This window comes from Clinocottus analis, unplaced genomic scaffold (genome assembly GCF_023055335.1).
Source record: "Clinocottus analis isolate CAN_PGR_092001 unplaced genomic scaffold, fCliAna1.0.p SCAF_25, whole genome shotgun sequence".
NCBI classification, from domain to species: domain Eukaryota; kingdom Metazoa; phylum Chordata; class Actinopteri; order Perciformes; family Cottidae; genus Clinocottus; species Clinocottus analis.
The window spans coordinates 4384694-4402822 of NW_027175987.1; the positions used below are offsets into that span (position 1 = coordinate 4384694).

The following is an 18129-nucleotide window of genomic DNA, read 5'->3' on the forward strand; positions in this document are numbered from 1 at the left end:
ATATACTGCAGTAACTGTGAGTTTCGTTGACACCTTTTATAAGGCAAATATAACTATTTTTTTATAAGCGTTGGTGGGAAAATGCATTAGCACAATTTGTCCAGTAGGTGCTGCTATAGGCATGATGATGAATTGTCACCCGCAAACAGACACTGAACAGTTGTCCCAAACGCTCGTGAGATCAACTTAAAACCAGTGTATGTTTTTATAACAAAATCAACTTTTTTAGGATGTTTGTAGTTTCTCAGTGTCATATATATGTAGGGAGCTTTGGAGTTCGGACAGCATCATGAGATCATTTTTGAAATATCACGTGAGTAACATAAAGGTAGCCCATTATGGTGTTCTCTTAAAACTCTGCTTTTCCACGAACAAAATATTCTGTGTGCGCCAATTAAACTGAGCATCTAAATAACATATCTGCAACTCGCTGTCCCATTTCAGGATACATTGTAGAAATAAGCAGGCTACTCTGCTTTACCATAACTCGAATAGGACTGCAAATCAGAAATGGGACCAGAATAGTGACAAAGTGATGAGGGCAGTCAATCGTGATTTTTTTTAAAAAGTAGGCTTGCAATCATTTACGTGATTTTTAAATTGTGTTTGCACTGTTAGCGGTTTTGATACATAAAACAGAATGTAAACAAAACATAACATATTATGTTTTTCTATAATGAAGAGTTGTATTCCGTGTTTCATTGCAGACAAAACAACAAGCTTCTCAGACTTTGGTTTTTCTGTGGAGAAGGTGAGAGGTTCTCTGGAAGCACTGACAACTAGTTTTCACTGGAGGTCCCAACAACACCCGGTGCCACTGCGCGCTCTGCTGACGCAACCACGTCGCTGTGGCTCAAAGCGATGGCGGACCGCAATGTCCCCAGATCTGCCCAGGGAGGGACGGAGCAAAGTCACTGAGCCACTCTCACCGGCTTTTGTTGAACCGACCACCTGTTTAAAGAGAGGCCGCTGCCATCGGTGTCCCTCCCGTGAAATAGTATGTGGCACGGGATCTGCTCGGAGTGCACTGACCAGGACGAGACAGAAGTGGAGTGAGGAGTAGCAGAGTGCGCCGGGCTGACGCAGCGCACGTTGAGCCAGCAAGTTGACTGAAACCACCAAAGTCGCGTCGACGCGGAAGGGGACAGCCGCTCTTGGATTTAACGGAGGTTTGAGGGAGACAGTTGTTCCGGCAAAATGAAATTCGCGGAGCATCTCTCGTCCCACATCACTCCAGAGTGGAGGAAACAGTATCTTCAGTATGAGGTAAAGTGACAATGTTATTTTTCTTTTATTAGAAATAAATAAACTCCATGTGAATATGGCCATGGCTGAAACTCCCTAAAATGCATCATTATTTGAGAGGAAAGTGGAATAAAAGAGCAAATAGGCCTTTTAGCTATGACACAATGTAAAAGCTTTTTAAACCTTTTTTTTTGTTTCAGTTTAACCTGCTACTGAGAGCAATAAACGACGGGAAAATAAGGGATATCCTATTGTTTATGGACGGGATATTGACTGCGGGTGTTAAGCCATACAGATACACTATTCATTGCTTGTTGTTAAGTTTTGAAACTTAAAAAAAATACCAATATGAACAATTGAATGCCTTTCATGGATTGATTATCAAAATAATAATAATATATTTTTTTTACAATACATAGGCAGTACTAATATTTCACTATATTCTTAACATTTAAATGTAAACCTTTTTTAAGGTTAATATTTCTTTGTAAAAGGAAAAATCCATTGATTTCGAATAACATGCCTATTTTTTTTCTCTGCCTTTATTGCATTTTTATACTTTGTGTATCCATCATATAACTGAGGGTTATATATATATATATATATATAGATATATATATATATATATATATATATATATATATATATATATAAAGAGGAAATTGTGTTTATTGTCAATTACTTTTATAATTTAATAAATTCAAATTTTTTTGGGTTTTTCGTCAAATTTGCAACAATTGAACTGAACACCAGGGACATTTCCCAGGCATTAATTATGCATCGTTGTAAAATTGCAAATATTCTTTTATAAATGTAGTTATTCCTTGTCTTTGACAAGAGTCATATAGGGTTTTTAGTATATCCCAATGTAGTTGTTGTTAATATTTTGCAAAATTGACATGGTAGTCTATGAATCAACCTGCAAGACTTCATCCGGTAGGATATTCTCTCTGGTCTCTGATGTCTGCTGATTTACGGAGACCTTTGTGTGCACACATGGTTTTCGTTGGGTGGTGTACAGTACTTGAGCAGTATTTCATATTCACACCCCACTTCCCGCTGGTTCAACATTAAGAGCTTTAGTGCAGACATGCAGTGACAGGGAAGGCTGCTCCGTTCCATTTAGCTCTATGAATTATAGACAAAGACCCTGTTCTCATCAACCTCAGCAGCCTACATCCCAGACTCAACAGAGGCTCACTGCGCTGGTTTTATTTTGGAAACATGCCCTGAATAGTATTAATAAGTTGGATTATTGCTACAGCAGACATTTTGATCCGTCCAGTTCGACATGAATGATATGCTGTCATCATCAATGTGATAAAAACATTTTTGGACAACATAATTAAAGTGGGAAATAAAGATGTGTCAGATATGTGGTGGACAAACTGTTTAGCAGACAACTCTTCAGTGGAATGTGTTTTAATTGATTATTAACATACATTCACATCCTCTGTGCAGTCTTTGTTTGTACAGACAGACGCACAGTGAGCCCAGGGACAGATGCCTGGCCATACCAGCCATTTTACACCTCCAGTCTTGGGCTCCGTACTCACTGACCTGAGATGGATGATGATGATAGATTTTTTTCTGTCAGCAACGTTTTGTGTTGGTATTCAGACATATCAGATAGAATTATCCTGAGTGACATTGAAGTTTTTATATTATAGTATTTCAGCCATATATGTATGACTGTATATATCAATAGAGGCAATTTGATAGATGGAATTTTATTGTTGATAGCATGTTTTTTAACTGGAATCGTGCATAAAAAAGGATATTTCATCACTTTATTACAGGAATAACTGATTTCTATGAGCATGAAAGATTGCTTGACTTCATCGGTCCTTCAGTACTTCTTACTTCTAGAATTAAATTTAAAGCAAAAAAATAAATCTGACGTGAGAACAACAGTAATCGACCATTGTTATGAGACTCACTGGTAGCAAAGGCCTTTGTTTATGTTTCCTTTTTTAACTCTCCCAAAAATCCAGTTTTTCCAAACATTGTGTTCACATTGGTTGCTATTGGTGAATTATGTATAATAACAGGGCTGGTCCCCTATCCATACAATTTGTATTCTTTCTCAAATCTGAATTATACATAGGGTTTGCATTCAGGATGGGTTTGTGTGTATTTGTGTTACTGCGGCAGTCTTCAGTCTTTGTCTGACTCTTGTAAACACCGCCACTCTACCTGTAGGAGGGATAGGGAGAGAGCCTTCACCTACAGATGATGGACATCTTATTCAAGGTGTTTATGCCCACTAAAACAAGTCAAGAGACACGGACAAACATAAACACCAGTTTACTTTAGTAAAGTGGGTCACTGAGATAAAACAGACTTTTAATGTAATGTTGGTCCTAAAATTACAAAGCCTGATGTGCTGCTGTGCTGCAACAGAAGCAGCGTCAATCCATGGACTTAATTTAGTGAAGGGGACATTTCACAAAGCAGGAGAAATGCATTAAAACCATTCAGTCATTACACACAGGGGTAGGCAATCATCCCTTATATATTTACTCTACGTTCTGTGTTGCAGTGGCCACTCCAGCCAACACACAAGCTGTTGTGTAATACAGTTGTCTGTCTATTAAATTACGGACACATTATTCAAGCAACACAGGTCACTTTTACCCGTAGTCCATGTAGTAACACTGGTTGTCTCTATGACACGCCCACATCTAAATTGACTGGATTGAAGTGATATTTTTGCCTTTGTATGATAGTTGGGTCAATTAACCTGCTGCCCAGTTTTCACTCTCCTCCTTTTTTAGAGCACATTATTGTGTGAAAAGCTGTGCTCTGTTTATTTAGATTGGTCAGCCAGTTTTTATGCTGATGAGAAGGATGCGGCAAAGTGGCTGTTCCAGAAAACACAGCCTTCAGTTAGTAAGACACTTCATTTCAACATGAAGGCATTGACAAGGCGATTGAGTGTTGGGGTAATTAGGTGTCTTGCTTTATCCTTTGGGATTGTAGTTATAAACCTTTATGCTAAAGGCCTGTTTGATATGGAGGTGTGCATGTCCTGCTTCTGACAAAAGGGGAGGGGATGGAGGTTCATAGATCTGGTGAGCGTTTGCCTATAAATGTAATAGTTATTCAGTAAAAAAAGAAAATAGTTTATGGACTGAGTTTACTGTCTGCTTTTCAAGTCAATTTCTCTACATGCCCAAGGTTCTTTTTCACAAGACGTAAGATGTGTGCAGACAATAAGGTGTGGCAACTGTTGTGTTTAGATGTAAATGATGAAACTAATGTTTATTGAACATTAGAGGCATTCAGCAAGAGTGATAATTGGAGATGCAGGTGTGTTTGTGTGTGTGGGGGCGAGAGAACAAGGCCACTTATGCATTTACCTCTGCAGTCTATTCACTTGTGTAAGCATAGATGAGGAGGAGGAGGAGGGTGCATGCAGAGACTCGCATTTACAATTCAAACTCGTAAAGTGACATTATGTTGACGAAGCGCAGGTGCTTGTTCGATTTCAGTGAGTGATTGCAATGCGTTCAAAGGTGAAGCGTCGTCGTTCCCTAATTAATCTGAGTGATGTAGTTTAGATGACTAAACCAGCACAGTGAGCTTTGTATTGACAGGAATAATGGTACGGTAGTACATAAAGTACAGAGCATTCCTCTCGTCATCTGCATTTTGTGGGATGAATGTGTGATTCATCAGCATGTTCAACAACATTATGTATACAACAGGCATGGCGTCGCAACTGCTGAGAACCCCCCTTTCCATACTTCCCTCCCTCCTCCTTTCCTCACCTCATCGTTCCTCCCCCACTGGGAGGACATCTGGTCCCCGACCAGACCTGCCCTCTGCTCCCCTCCCTCCCTGCACTCCTCCTATCCTCTCTGCTCCTGATTCTCCACGTAGGGATCCACTCAGACACAGAGCTCGGGATTCAATTGATCCACCATTGACTTTAGTTGAGCCAAAGATCTCTTAAAAAAAAAGAGGCACCCTGTGTGATCGTCTGAAGCACAGAGATATCAATCTCAAGCATCTTAGAGAAGGACTTGATCATCTAGCACCCAACATATTTTGCTTAGTGTCCACTCAACTTGTCACTGCTATGAAAGGATTGAACGCCACGGACAACAGCCTCAGTCCAACATATAAGTGTGCTACTTCCACGCATGTTTGGTTTAGTGAGAATAGATCATCATCAGGTTAATGCATGGTCATTCAAACTGACGGCCCCATTAGGCTTGGCTTAGTTATTGTCTACAGGTTTCCCCACTGATTACTGCCAAGCCTGCAGGTTTATCCCACTTCCCTAAAGAGCCCCCATGCCCTCCTTTCCCATCACTGCCATCACCATGGCAATACCTCCCTGTCTGGCTCTGAATGTCTATTTCCCACCTATTAGTTAGGGGGGGGGGGACTTTTTTGCTCACCAGAGATTAGAGATTAGCCAGGACCGGGCTCTTCTGTGAACTTTATCAGACAAGGTAGCGATAACATGCCACAAATAAATGATATGTGTACCTCTTGGATTAGACTGTCAGTCTCATTGTGCAAGTAATTCACAGAGGAATTTAAGTATCACCAATCCAGGTTGCAGTTTCTGAGTGGCTCCCACCCACACACAGGATTACTCACACCACTCTCTTGCTGGCAAGTTACAAAAGCAGAGGGTTATATAGAAACCTGGACAGAGAGCGGTTTGATATGATCAGGGATAAGACAGAAAAACATACAATCTATCAGATTTGGATGACAGAACATTTTTCTCCTTCAACTCTGAATTACATTTGCACATTTTATTATTGACTATGCTGAACAATATTAGTTCTTATTAAAAAAAATTACTTCTGAAGTTAACTGGGATTTATTTTTCTGTTTTGCTTGGGCAATTTCGTCACGAAGCACAATTCAGTTCCTTTCTCTGATTACCGCTGATATGTTTAGATGAGCCAGCATGCAATTATCTGTCAGTTTCCATTATCTTTCGCGATCAGTCTTATTACAGAGAAACAATCTCATATGATGATGTCTCTCTCTCTTTCTTGTTTCTGTCACTTGGTCTGTCTGGCTGTCTATCTGTTCTTTTAATTAGAAAGATGTACACTGTGTCAATCGCTTCACCTTTTAAAGAACAATTTTATTTAATCTGTAATTTAGGTTGTCATTGTTCATTTTGTAAAGTCTTGTGGAGCCGGGACGTCTCCCATCCTAACTTGTTTTACAGTTTTAGATCAACTAAATCACAGCAATAACACCGCAGCACTCTCATTATATGCTCATCCCAAGATAATTAATATACACTAGTGCATATAGATCATTCTGTTTTCCTTATCAAAATATGGTACTGTGGGTCCTACATGTTCTTGGTTCTTTGAGCTTTTGCACGTCTAATAATATTTGTATAACTAGTGTAACTTGGAGTAAATGAGCTCATTAAAATTCCAGAGTTTGTCCCTTGCTCTTTATGTTCACAGCTGTGTGGCAGTTGCTGTACTCTCCCCATATGGAGAACAATAGATTAGTTAATGGCTCTAAAATGGCTTCACATGGTTTAAATGCTACTCTAAAAGCAGAGGGTGCTAATAATTGTGCAATGCATGGTCTGCTGTGATCCTTTCTTACTTATTCTACTGTATGTACTGGAAATACACTTTATTTGATTGGATGTGGAACAGACTCTAACCTTTTAAATGAGCCCACAGTTACTCCAGACATGTATACATTAATCGTCTTTATCTATGAATAAAATGGACTCTAATGACTTGGCATATACTACAACATCCTGGAAAAAGTACCCCCGTGTCTTAATTGTAATTTTTTTTCTTTCCTAATTTAGGCTTTCAAGGACATGCTGTATGCTTCCCAGGACCAAGCCCCGTCCATAGAAGGTAAGGAGACCCTCTGTTTGCATCAACAAACGCAGACAGACACACACATACACACACACTAAGCCACACACTTGTTTACGCACTGCACTTTGCCTGGGGCCTGTTTGGGCATCCCCAGAATAACAGACCTTCATCTACTAAAAATAGGTGGAAATCATCGCTAACTTGCTACCACTCACTCTTTAGGCAATGCCTGGCAGCCAACGGCAATTACCAAATCATTACATTCCAGCTTACTATCTTAGCTTTTTTAACTTGCTTAAGAAAAAAAACATGCCGTGAATCAAAGTTGAACATTTCGTTCAGGGAAAACGTTTTTATGTTGTATACTTGCTCATGTTTCACACTCATTAAATTGTCTTCAGTAACTCTAAAACGACAGTGTAGCGGTAGTCAACGTGGCAGACCAGAGCTGGAGTTCAATGGTCAACAATGCTGAGTGTTGCTACTCAACACAGCAAAGATTAGAAAGGCCATTGGCTATAATTAATCTTTGGCATTAGACTGCAAATTATGTGTGATGAGGGAAAGAATGTAAACCATTTGTTTTTATTTTAGATACCAGTTTGTGGAGGGGTAAACAACTTTCTTTAGTGGCAGGCTCGAGACATGGCCTACTTTATGATGTGCTGGGTGTGGAGTGTGTCTGGGAAGGAAAAGGGCTTGTTCTGAAAGCTTGCTGCACAAAACTGACCTCTACTGAGCTTGCATGTCTGTACTTTGATTGGATAAGCATCTGTGCTCCAAACCTATCCATGTGTTCGTATAGTGATGTATTTTTTGATGTTGTGCAACAAGCCCCTCACAGAGCTGCGACTCACAGAGCTCAGTTTCAGCAGAACGGTCTCGATATGAATGGGAGTATGATACGACTCCATCCACAATCTGTGTCTGTCTGTGTGTGTGTGTGTGTGTGTGTGTGTGTGTGTGTGTGTGTGTGTGTGTGTGTGTGTGTGTGTGTGTGAGATAAACACTTTTGTTGACTTGATTTTTAACAGCAGAAGCTGTAAAAAGGGAATGGAGACCCGAAGATTCAAAGCTCATTCATGTGCATGTAGTTTTTTTAATTGCTTGTTGCGAACATGTAACACTACTTTTGAACATGTCTTGTTCATTGTCTCTCCTTTGAGAGCTGTCTCTAGAGGCTGTGACGATATGGCGTGGATGATAAATCATTTCCCGTCAAAGGTCTGAGTTGTACTCATGGGTCACTGCTCTGCCTCTGTCAGTTTGTCACACGATAACTACAGCCTATGAATTGTGACGGGATCAATCAATCTGTAGAAAATCCTTCCGTGTCATTCATCTGGTATTGCTGTGAGGTCGCCACTAAATGATTTTGATTTCTGTTCTTTTCACAATTTATTTTCACACACTAAAGCAGGCCAGTGCAGAAAAAGGTGTCTCAGCGACGACATCTGTTTTATATGCGGGAAGACTTCTCTGAATGTTTCAGACAGTTGCTTCTCCCTTTTTGTGTTCAATGGGAAAGCAAGAGGCTGTAATGAAAACAGCAGATGCAGACAAACAGTGTTATTGATCCCTGTCTAGTACTCTCTCCCCTGGCTGAGATTCTGTTGACTTTTTATAAGAGAAATAAGATTAGCAGGTGTTATAAACTTCAGGCTTACTACAGCACTTTCTTTTAACTCTTCACTAGACCAAATCTGTCAATTCTCATTCAATTTAAACTGGGGCAGACCGATATTGGGAAAAATAAACTGCATTTATATAGCAATTTCTTTTCTTCACTTTGTGGGGACAACACACTCACCCATTCACACATTCACTTGTACACTGATGGCAGATGCACTCTCGGTTCACGGTATTGCTCAAGGACATGTCACCACACATCATATGGACACAGGAAAGAGCCGGGTGTCAAACCCCTCACACTATGATTAACCCACTCATCTCCTGAGCTACATTGCCCAGTGAGTGCCAAAATCTATATTCAAAGCTTGTAAACTTCTTTTTTTTGTTGTTTCTGTCATGCGGATTGAACCCCAGTAGCGTAAATGAACAATTATTGTCATGTTTTATTTGATCTGCCAGTTACTTTCTCAATTCATTGATTTGAATCACATTTCCTCAAATCCAAGCTGATGGCTTTGCGTTGCTTGTATTGTTCAATTAACAGTCAAAAAAACACACAAAACACACACATTTTACTGTCACATGAGATGGCTAGAAAGCAGCAAATCCTCACAATTAAGATATTTTGTAGCTCAAGAAATCATTAACTAAAACAATTATTAAATGCTCCTAAATTAAACTTGTTTTTTTATGAAATGAAATAGTCATGAAGTTTTATATCACCGTTGCACATGCGTTGTAAAATATCTTAAACCCAATGTTTTTATTATGTTATTATATCTGCTTCCTAAGTTTCCTGCTCTCCCTCTGTGTCTGTCTCCTTCCTCAGTCATTACAAAAAGGAGGATTTTTGGTATTCAGAAGATGTTTCACTTGCCTCAGGGAGACCGTTTACTGGGTTATAACTACTTGCTCATCCACTCGGCTCTCTTACTGAACACCCTGCAGTAACTGATAGAGAGAGCTGTGTAGACACAACACTGAACAGGCAGCACTTGAAAGCCTCTGTCAAGGCCTCTGCATTTGGGTTGTTGTCAGGTTGTGAGAGTCTGCACATGGCCAACAACATAAAAAAATAGGTGCATGGTTTGATCTTTCTATGAAAGCATATTGTCTCTCATGCTGTGTTATGTGTTGTAGTGCGAGCAGGGCTTTTGTTTAAACAGACATTACAAACATTAGCCCCCACCACCACAGAGAGTCTCTGTAGGAACATAAAAAATACACTTCTTTCAGCACCATTTTTAGTCTCCAACAAGATTCATCAACAAGATGAATGTACAGTAATTAAGAGAGCTAGTTGCAAACCGACACAAAAACCCATGCACGTTATGGTGGCTCTGCTGCTGCAAATGACCTTTCACCCCTCGTTAAGATCCTTTGTTCTCATTCCCTCTGCCCCTCCATTGGTCCTTATGTAATTGTAAATTAAAACACGCCTGTCCCTGTACTGTGGAGAGCCAGAGGAAGACAACAGAGAGAACAGCTGGTTGGATCTCTGGTTCCCCCTGTCTCAACCATAAGAGTGAGTTATGCCACAATTTAATTCAATTAGTTTGCTGATTATTACAGCAATCTGAGAACAACGGCGCCAGATAATAAACACACAGCTTTAACAGTAATCTGTGTGTTTGTATCATTCATTTCAGCAATGTTCGCATGCGCCACTTGCGGGGGTCACACTGCGAGTCATTTAGTTGTTGTCTCAGTCATTCATTCATTGTGCCCTTCATTCTGCTACTCTATAAATGGCCGTTTTTCTACTGTGATGGTATCTGTACTGGGTGGGTGGGTGCTGTGGGAACGTGGCAGTGATGGCACTGGGATTAAGGGTGGGGCTCCTGGGTAGTAACACACACACACACACACACACACACAATGTGTCTGAGGAGGAGAATTGGTGCTACGTTATTGGCTTACAGCTCAGGGGACCAGGGAATGGATTTTTTTCTCTGAATCACAAAGCTTAAATGTCAATGAATGGATATTTCTTATCCATCTCATATCATTTACTTTTCTATCTTGCATAGTAAGTGTAATTTCCACCTTATTGTCACTAGTGACTTGTGGCTTTGCTGTCAGTTGCCTTATCCCTTTAAGGCTTTTCCTGTTTCATGAAGTCAAATCAATAACAGTAAAAGCAGCGGCCTGTAAATAGGATGTGTGCGGTGCGTTTTTGTGTGGTGATGAATTGCCGTACAATTTCCATAAAAAGTATGTAATAGTAGGCAAGCCATCAAGACGTTCACATAGCCCCCAATAACTTTTATTAACCCCATCAGTTATGTCTTATATTGTGTTGAAATAGGAGTCCTAACTTAAACATTTTAAAGAACAAGATAAGAATGTTAAACTTTTAACCTTGTAAAATGTTTTAACATTTTTAGGTTGATGCCGGGTCCTTGATTTCAGAATGTGTTCTGTCACTAGCCGTTATTACAGCCATATCTCAGTCAACTCAGAGACTGACAATCTCATTATATTGCACACTAAAAAATACAAAATATATATGGCGCCTACATTTTAATGCGCATGAAACTGCTGAAAGTGATGTTTTCTAAATCAGTGCACTGTGTTTGAACGTGCATACTTTGCATGTCTGTGCTGTGAGGCTTTTGGACATGCATATTTCACATTGGTACAGATAGTTGGTGTGCTTGAACACAAAGTGGTATGTCTGGCTTGGGGCCTAGCCGGTCCAAGGCCAGACCGCGTTTTTAGGTGGTCCAAGGCTTGTTGGCTGCTTTCAGAGTGAGAAGAGAAAACAGACACTGTCATGTATTTCTTAAGCTTAAGCTTTACTTTATAGTTATGTGATGGAGACAAAAGCGGAATAAAATTAAAACAATAAGAATATGTCTGCATAAAGCAAGATAGATATATGTTCGGATGAAATTAATGTTTTACTCAGTTTACCATTGAGTCAGACAACACAGCTAGGTCTTAATGTTTCCATCACTGCCTATGGAGCTTCCGAGGCTTTTGTTCCTTTTGGTCAACATTGTCTCCCTCTCATTTGGCTCTTTATGGCTTTGAGTACTGGATAATAACAGTTAACCTGCTCACTGTGCATCTTTTTTCAGCTCTGCAAAGAACCCCTCTTACCACTTCTAATTAAATATTTTTGTGTCTGTGTGAGCCATCCCTACCCAATCTGCTTAAGGAAAGTAGCAACATGAATCATAGCTATTAATCATCTCAACTACACCTTTTAGCCAGCACTTATTCTGCTATTTTCCATTGTTGTCCATGCCGCTTGCTCACTCGCTATTTTGCCTGCTGTTGACAAACATGATAAAAGGTTAGTTGAAGCCTGCTAGCCTGTGTAATACAGTGCTGATTATCATTCTGCTGGTGTATATAATGGAATGGCAGCTGTTGTCATTACTGTTGTTGATCCCCCTTAGATGTTGTTCTATCTGGAATAGCATTCCGAGTTCTGTACTTTTCTTGCTTTGGAATGTTGATAATGGAAAAATATCCATTTATTTTCTAAACTATGCTGTTTAGCTTGCCTTGGTCAAAGCCACTGGATCAGTGTGTTGCCTTTGTGCTTTATGTGTTATTAATCAACAAGTATACAAGTGATGAACAATGATACATATTGCGTCCAAATAGTATGCTGTATCAATTACGAAAAACCCTGGATGTGTCTATGTAGTAGATGGATAATTGAATACATGCATGTATTTACATAAAGTCCTCCAACCACAGCAGCTAACGGATACATGCATAACAGACAGCTAGGCTGGGAAACACATACAACTCTGTCTCAGCAGTTGCTGGCAGCATGGCAGGAGGTCAGGCAGGCACTCAGAAAGGGAGAGAAGCAATGGACGGAAGTGAAACGGATTGAAAGGCAGACAGACAGGTAGACAGGCAGAAGGGTTCAGCAGGACAGTAGTGTGGCAGGCAGGGTCTCCCACCAGCTTGCATTATTGATGGGCTCTATGACAAGCTGCTGCTCTTGCTCACTTCCAAGCGCTAATTGTGGGGGTTGGTTTATTTGTTTGGTTCTAAATCTTGAGCCATCCAGAAGATAGACATAGAGAAAATCAAAGCCAAACTAAATAAAGTAGAGCATCACTGAAACACAACAACTATAAGTGAGTAAAGACCATGACCCAAAATAATGAGATCTTTTAGAAGACAAATTCTATTGTTGCTGCTTTTAAACAAAACCTTATTTACTGCCTATACACATTATATGAGACGGTTTTTTTAAAGCAGGTTTTAAAGCCTCCATTATTTCAATATTTCCAGGCGAGGGGAAGACTCCTGAGGCTTTTCATCCAGTGGAGATTATGAGTCCACAATAGACTGACATGGCAAGTCTATGGCAGTCTTTTCAAAAGTATACACATATTTGCCATTCAAACAGGACATTTACTGACCAACTATGCCTACATCCGTTCATCAGACATACTGAATGGGTTTTTCTTGACCCAAACAAGTTTAGCGTCCAGAATGGATTTAAGTAGCCTCGATCCGACAGCAATAAAGGACGGGAGGTGGCAGTGGATCGTGAGATTGGTTCTTTGATGAGGCTTCTAAGGGTATTAGAGAAGGGGATCAGGCGGGGTCAGGGTCAATACAAACCTAGGATCATTATCCCAAGGTCAGGGTCTTATCGAACTAAAGTAATGAACGGTCGAAAAGGTGATAGGTAATTGGATGAAGACGCCGATGAATAAAGATGGCCAACCTCTTTTGCTTTTATTTTTGACATGATTATGAAAAAAAGGAAAGGAAAAGGTTGGAAAACAATGATGCGTAGATTGAATGGGATTTCCAATGACCAGCCTGGATCAGAAATGGATAGAAACGGAGAGCAAGAGATCTTTCAGGCAGCAGACAGACAAACAGACTGAGTGGGAGGTCCCTGGGCTCATCTCCAATGCATGTTGCCCTGCATTAGCACTACAGCCATCCCGCAAGAGAAAGACACACAGAGAGAGAGAAAGAGAACCTTGATAGATGAAAGTCTTCTATCCATCCGTCCATCCATCCATTATTCATTGGTGAATTAGATCTCGCCTGAATGAAGTAGAGGAAGAGAGGGGGAGAGAAGGAAAGATATGGGTTGGTTTAGAGGAGGATGGATCTGGATCGCAACTGTTATGACTTGTGGTGTAAGAAAAGGGTGAGGAGTTCAGATAAAGATGCGGCTCCAGCACGGACAGTATTTTTAGATTTGGGGCGTTTTACAGCCTAAGTGTGGGAGGATAAGATTTCCACTGGTGCAAATGTGCTGTTGGCAAAGAAGGTGATGGGGTTTGAGGTGTAGAGAAAACAGGGCAAAGAAGAAGCGGAGGCAGGGATGCAAATATATGAAAAATGTTGATCTGTTTTCGGGAGGGAGAGGTAAAAGTTACTCAGAGGAATCAAGATAATCATGGAGCTTCCTCAGCTTTCTAATTTAGTTATGAGGGTCTTTAAAGGTTATGGATCCTCCAGTCAATAACTTGCCATTACTGTGCCTCAGTCTTTATGCCTGTATGTGTGACTATTTAAATGAGTGTGCACATCTGTTTCATGATCTTCGGGCCTTATAAACATGCTGCCACTTGAATGAGGATTAAAATAGCTGTCTGTGAGCTCTACATCTTCAAAAATGGACAGAAGCTTTACACCTATGCTTAAGATAAACATTATATAGTCTGTCTCAGACACCACACCTTTACTTCAAGGAGAATACAATCTTGTAAAGATCAAACAAACAGAACACATAAATCATATGAGCTGGCTGTTTGCCAGGTGCAGAAGTGGAAATCACATACATAGAGGACCAGCAGATATTTTAAGCATGTGAGGCACGGGAATGTAATGAGATCTAACTCATGTTGATTAGAAATCAGCTGTCTACGTCTCAAGGGTTTGAAATACATGTTTCGCTTTACCAGGGCTTTCAAACCTTAATCTAACCTCTGTTATGAGGCAAGTTATTGTTTTCAATTGCCGATAAGAAGCCCTAATCAACAGCTTTGGCTGTTTGCCAGCAGATCAGCCAGGCTCTGCTGAGTGTAACCAGTCAGTCATTGCTGACCGCATGGTGTTTATTGAGCAAGGATTTACAAAAGGCTGCATTGATGGCTCAATTTCAATATTTTTCTGTATCGACTGCATTGCTTGGCTTAAATTAGAAAATCAGTAACCAAGCAGTAAATTGAAATGTGCCGCTTTGAATGTCATGTGCACTCATATGGCATCTGTCCTGTATACAAAGATTGTAGTCTAAGTAACAGAAAGGAGGTGATGATGAAAGAATGGAGGGAAGTATACGTACATGTGACCTTGTCTCGACTGTGTCTGTTTTGATGCTTTTTGTCTTGCATACAACTGACAGTAGTAGTGGAGACACCCACACATATGCATGCATGCAGAGAGACGCTGACGAACAGGCACATAAGGAGCTGTGTGCTACAGGGGGTGTGGGTGTGATTGTGAACTATAGGTGATGACAGCGGGGCCATATGCTGATTTATTTCTGTGTTTTTTTGGCACTGCAATTAGAGCGCAACCAATGAAATCATTACACAGTGCCTGCACTGCTGCAATCATTATTTTTTGTGTAAATGGTGTGGAGAAATTATGAAAGAAGCAACTTTCCAAAAGCTTGATTACGCAAACGGCTATTTCCATTTTCTCACTTTCTGATGTGAGATTTGTAATTCTGATGTGAAGTAAATTCTCTGCACTAACACTAGGAAGGTTTTTTTGGTGTTAAATTACATATTTGTTATTAATGTGAGTGCAGTTTTTAATGGGCATTTGCATGTTCAAGTGATACATGGCGATTGTATGTGGGTGGGTTCGTACTCTATGTGTTAGTGGGTAGAGCATTGCAGATGACACAGTGTCCTTCACTGCGCCAGCGTGCTGCATCTCCTCTCTGGAGAAACGGCCAGAACCTGGCTCAGATTGGCTCAGAGGCACAAAAAAACTTGGTGGAAATGTACCAATCACACGTGAGACCATCTCCTCATCTCTATATTGCCGTATTGGTGCTCAGCTTATTGTCAACACAATCACGGGCTTCAGCACTACACCTGTCAGCAAAGGGGCCTATTTTAGAGTTGATATTTGATGGAAAAATGTCTCGGGCAGAAAAGACTTTACATTTTGTCTTGTCCTCTGGGGGTCAGCTGCAGTGTGCATGATGTGTTTGTGTGTGGCTGGTAGGTTATAGAATTGGCCTTCATACTGTATTTGTCTTTGCTGCGGTCAAACTATATTTCATCCTCTACTGTTCTGCCCATGGCCAAAATCCGAGAGACGCACTCGGAGAAAGACAAAGAAGTGGACAGGCAGCAGAAGGGAATTGAGGGCTGAGAATGACGGATACATTGAGAGCGGCGGCATGAGAGAAAATTGAGAGGTGACATTGGTGGTAATTGGAGTAAAGGAAGCTAAAGCCGTGGGGAGCCTCCTTCCCCAAACGTTACTATTACACATAAAAGATGTGTGAAAAGAAAACGAACTGGGGGCAGAAAGACATGAGAGTCTGACTGAAGATCTTTCATTTCAATACATTTGAATTCAAAACACATATGAAGTGTTTTCCAAAGATGGCAGTAATGACTCGTCGTAATTTCAGTTTAATACGTTTGAGGTCAGGGAGTTCTTCCGTAGGGGGCAGAAAATATTGCTCCTCTTATTTACACTATATCAACTTCTTCTAATCCCGAGACCATGGGAGAGAGAGAGAGATATCAATAATTCACATCTTTTGTTCCCTCCCGGACACCCGTCTGTCTTTATATTGAATGTTGAATTATTAACAGTGTGTGAGATTGGAAATATGGTGAATCTACCTCCTGATGTCACGAGTGCTCAAAGGCTGTCCTGTCACTTAGTGCAGCCACAAACAGGTAGTTGGTTAAGTGGAAGGTACATTAGAGGGTAACTTTAGTATTTTTCAACCTCGATTATATTTTACTATGTTTTTGTCAAAGTGACTCATAGGAACAACAATAATTTAAATTGGTACTGAGCAAGAATGCGGTAGCCAACAGCCGCTAAACGCATTGCAATGTAATTATATCTGTCAATTAATTCCACACCATCATTTAACATCCAGTCAAAGTGCTAGTATTTGCCTTTCACAGGCTGAGATTGTTCTTAAGTGTCGGACCACATTATGGAAAGGACCCTACACATTCACTATTATCTTCTCCAACCAAGCCTCCCTCTGAAAAGTCTCTTTCTGAAATCTTGCATCGCCATCGTATCCATATTGACAAATATTTTAGATAACACCAAGCTATATGCTTTCTGTACCCCACATAACACAGCAATCTCGGTCAACAGCGACACTTCTTTCGCCAACTCTCACTTGCATTTCCACCCTTCTCACATGACACATTTTAAAATAGAATAGGTGCATTTTAAGGTTGTAGAGTATATTAAAAACAAGTGATGAAGTTAGACATTGAAATAAACTCCACTGTGTGTTAGCTCTTACATGCCAACAGACACTCTGATTCATTCAATGTCTCTCCAGTGTGTAATTTAAAGTCACCATGTCAGGACCGTTGGTGTTAGGGACCATCCCTCTCACCATATGCTGGCCTCAAGGAATATGCATATTTTCTATTCTCCTCAACATGTGAAGAATGTATTCATGTTGTATGTTAATGATTAAAAAACAATTCAGCGCTTCAGAGTTGACTTTCTGTTAGGGTCGACTCTTGGGTGTATACTACATTTTTACGGCATATTTGTGTCTGATGGTATGTTCTCTGATGCCATCTAAAGTGTCCTCTTGACTTCCAACCAGCTATATACTGAAAGAGAAACACCCCTTAGTGTTTTTTCAGTAGAAACAACAGTTTGTCTGTTTTGCATTTTATCCTTGGGGCAAACTGCACGGCTTCTTCTTGACAAGTACCATCTGATAATTAGGCCTCATAATCACCCCATTAGTATGCAGCTCAATTGAGCAGAGAACAGCTTATTGTTCCCCTGGCAAGAACTGCAGCCATTTGTAAGAGGATTATTGTACATTTGCTGTTAGGTTTTTATAAGAATGAATCCTATTTGTAATGACTTAATTTGCAGTGTTGTTAATCTCAGAAGCATTTGTTTTTAATGTAGCCAGGAATATGGGTTGCAACACTATGCAAAACTCTATCAAGATGCTTTGTAATATTTTTTTTAAAGCAGAAATTCCCTGGAATTTGCCATCACCGTGTTTCAAAGTCGGTTTCACTGTAGGATTGCAACCTTATTTTCTGTACCTTTCTGTGGACACACAAAGCTGAGCTGAACTTTCTCCATCACAGTTACCATGGCACTAAAGAAAGAGCCCAGAATCACTTGAACCTTGTTTTGTTCCTGTGACTTTCTGGTTCTAAACACAATAACTGTGGAACATGTAAAACTAAGGGCTGGGGTGCTTGGTTGAATTTTAATACAGTCT

The 18129-nt window shown here is 40.3% G+C and overlaps 1 protein-coding gene across 2 annotated transcripts in view; it reads left to right on the top strand.

Annotated features, from left to right (window-relative positions):
• The window catches only part of xpr1a (xenotropic and polytropic retrovirus receptor 1a), a 65183-nt gene that overhangs the window by 555 nt on the left and 46499 nt on the right, over window positions 1-18129 (top strand). For both annotated transcript variants that reach the window (XR_011078306.1, XM_068591224.1), the window contains exons 2-3: window positions 708-1266; window positions 7061-7112. Coding sequence is in view for 1 of the 2 variants with exons in the window: in XM_068591224.1 (XP_068447325.1) it covers window positions 1198-1266; window positions 7061-7112 (121 nt within the window). In the remaining variant the exon portion in view is untranslated. The remainder of the gene's footprint in view (window positions 1-707; window positions 1267-7060; window positions 7113-18129) is intronic.